General features: G+C 48.4%; 1 protein-coding gene across 4 annotated transcripts in view; it reads left to right on the forward strand.

The window, feature by feature from the left end:
- Ppp1r13l (protein phosphatase 1 regulatory subunit 13 like) overlaps positions 1 to 2758 on the forward strand; it is a 21227-nt gene that overhangs the window by 7802 nt on the left and 10667 nt on the right. For 3 of the 4 annotated variants that reach the window (XM_021219384.2, XM_029531998.1, XM_029531999.1), the window contains exons 3-4: positions 1809 to 1889; positions 1984 to 2126. In XM_021219384.2, the coding sequence (XP_021075043.1) occupies positions 1835 to 1889; positions 1984 to 2126 (198 nt within the window). In that variant the 5' untranslated portion in view covers positions 1809 to 1834. The remainder of the gene's footprint in view (positions 1 to 1808; positions 1890 to 1983; positions 2127 to 2758) is intronic. The other variant, XM_021219385.2, reaches the window with a different exon arrangement.

Here is a 2758-nt window from a genome sequence, read left to right on the forward strand (position 1 = left end):
CCAAATCTCAAAATCAATCTCTCTTCTCTCTCTCTCTCTCTCTCTCTCTCTCTCTCTCTCTCTCTCTCTCTCTCTCTGTGTGTGTGTGTGTGTGTGTATATGTGTGTGTGTGTGTGTGTGAAAAGTTTTGGCACGTGTAGCTGAGCAGTCATAGCCTGTGACCTGTCTCTACCTCCCCAGAGATGGCATTCCCAGCCTGCACCTGTACTCCCATCATTCACCTGCACTCCCAGAGTTTCAGTGGGGTGCTAAGAGCTGAGCTCAGTTCCTCACTTTTGCTCAGAGAGCCCAGCTGAGCCTTTAACCCAGGTTAGCTTCTCAGTTGTTGATCTTCCTCCCTCCATAGCTTCACCATATCCTACTGGCATGTGTCACCACAACTGAGTAGGGGATTTTTGTTGTTGGCAGGGCTCAGGCTGGAGAGCCTACTTTTCCAGAGGATCTGGTTTCGATTCCCAGCACCCACATGGCAGCTTCTGACTCCTTCATGTAGACTTATATACAGGCAGAGCATTCATGAACAATAACAACAACAACAAAATGACAAGGCTCATTCTGTAGCCCAGGCTAGACAGAATACATTCTAGTCCAGTAGTACAGACTGGTCTGAAACTAGAAATTCTTTCACAACTGCTTCGTGAGTCCTAAGATTATAGGCGAGCGACACTTGCCTAGCTCATAACTTGATGTTTAGAAGTGGAGGAGGCACTGGGGGTGTGGCATGTGTGCATGGCTCGTGCACATGTGTAAAGCGCAGGCACCACTGTCTCAACTCTCAGCACCATATGGACCACATGGTGCTCCAAGCCTATGATCTCGGTTCTCTGGAGGTATGAGCAGGAGGGTCAGAAGTCTGGGGTCGTCCTAAACGACACAAAAGCTTTAGAACATTCTGTGCTACATGAGGCCCCGTCCCAAACAACAAAAGCAACAACAATAGGGTGGAGGGAAGGCTGAGAGGTTAAGAGCTGTTGCTTGCAGAGGACCCCTGTTCAGGTCCCAGCACCCACATGGTGGCTCACAACTGTTTGTAACTTGAGCTCTAGGGGATCGAATGCCCTGTTCTGACTATGATGGGGCCAAGCACACAGACAGGCAGATGCTTATACATATAAAGTAAGTTAAATAAATGTAAAAGCAAACAGAACAAAAAACAAACAACAGTCTTAGAATGCTGACACAGGCCTGTAATCCAAGAGTCCTGGAGGCCAAGGCAGGCCAAGGATTGTGAGTTTGAGGCCTAAATAGTTTTCGGCTACATAAAGTTTTCCAGTCTACACTGGGATACATAAAAAGACCCTTTCTTAGTATGGATAGTAAAAAGGGGGCTGTGGGCATAGCTCAGGGCTAGAGCCCCTGCCTAGAATCCCTCAGTGAGGAGCTGGGGGTGTGGCTCAGTGGTAGAGCCCCTGCCTAGGATCCCCCAGTGAGGGGCTGGGGGCGTGGTTCAGTGAGAGAGCCCCTGCCTAAACATGTATATGGCACAGTATTTAATCCTTATTACAGCAATAAACAAAACAACAACAGAAAATCAACAACAAACATCTGGTGCTGTTCCTTGATCCCTAGTAGACATTCATTAAAGTAAGTTAATTATTTTAGCCTCAGTTCAATAGCATATAAGTGATGGATGAATTCTTTGTCCCGAACTTTTCTAGGACCGGTTCAGAATTCTAGGCAAGCTTATGGACAGCTGTTCTGAAGGAACTGACATTTCTTAATGACTGTTGAGGGCCCCGCCTTCCCTGGGGAGGGGGCCTCTCCGGAGGGGCGTGGCCTGAAGGGTCTAAGCCATTTCCCACTTCCAGACAGGCACCCTGCTCCGGCCGGCACCATGGACAGCGAAGCATTCCAGCATGCGAGGGACCTTCTGGACCTGAACTTCCAGTGTGAGCTGGCAGCAGGGTGGATGGGTAGGACCTGGTAAAGGGGAGCGGATGGAGGGGGCGAGGTCTTGACCTTCTCTCCTATCTACCTACTCAGCACTGGCCATGAAGCACATGGATCTGAAACAGATGGAGCTGGACACCGCTGCCGCCAAAGTGGACGAATTAACCAAGCAGTTAGAGTCATTGTGGTCAGACTCGCCACCTCCTCCTGGCACACAGGCTGGAGTCCCCTCTAGGGTGAGCCTGGTGTTCCCACTGACCCCAAAACCAGCTTCTCCATGCCAAGGGAGGCCTGAATTTCTAAGGTGGTGCAGGGTGAGAGGTATGCAAGGACATCTAGAACAGAGATAGTGAGGTATGGAGATCAGGCATGTAACCTCTGCCCTAGAGAAACTGAGGCAGGAGGATGAATTTAGTGTCAACTTCTCTACTTCATAGTGAGTTCAAGGCTAGCCAGGCTACAGGAGAGGCTGGTTACGTTGGTGGAATGTTTGCCTAGCATGGATAGTAGGTCTATGTTCTGTTCCCTGTACCCCATAAGCACAGGGCTTGTGGTGTACACGTTATACTGGGGCCATAGAGATAGGAGGGTGAGGAATTCATGGCCACATTCACTTCATGGAGATCTTAAGGCTAGCTTGGGCTTTGTGAGACACGATCTCAAAAGTTAGTTATTTGTTTGTTTGTTTAAACCTGGTCTTAGTTTATAGCCCAGGCTGTCCTAGAACTCATGCTGTAGATCAGGCTGGCCCCAAACTCAGAGCTATACGCCTTTGCCACCCTCATGCCAAACTAAAATTAAGTATAAAAAAGTGAACACTCCTATGAGAGCCTTTTTATTTTTATTTTTATTTATTTATTTTTTTTTT

Source organism: Mus pahari, chromosome 19, assembly GCF_900095145.1.
Source record: "Mus pahari chromosome 19, PAHARI_EIJ_v1.1, whole genome shotgun sequence".
Taxonomy (NCBI): Eukaryota; Metazoa; Chordata; class Mammalia; order Rodentia; family Muridae; genus Mus; species Mus pahari.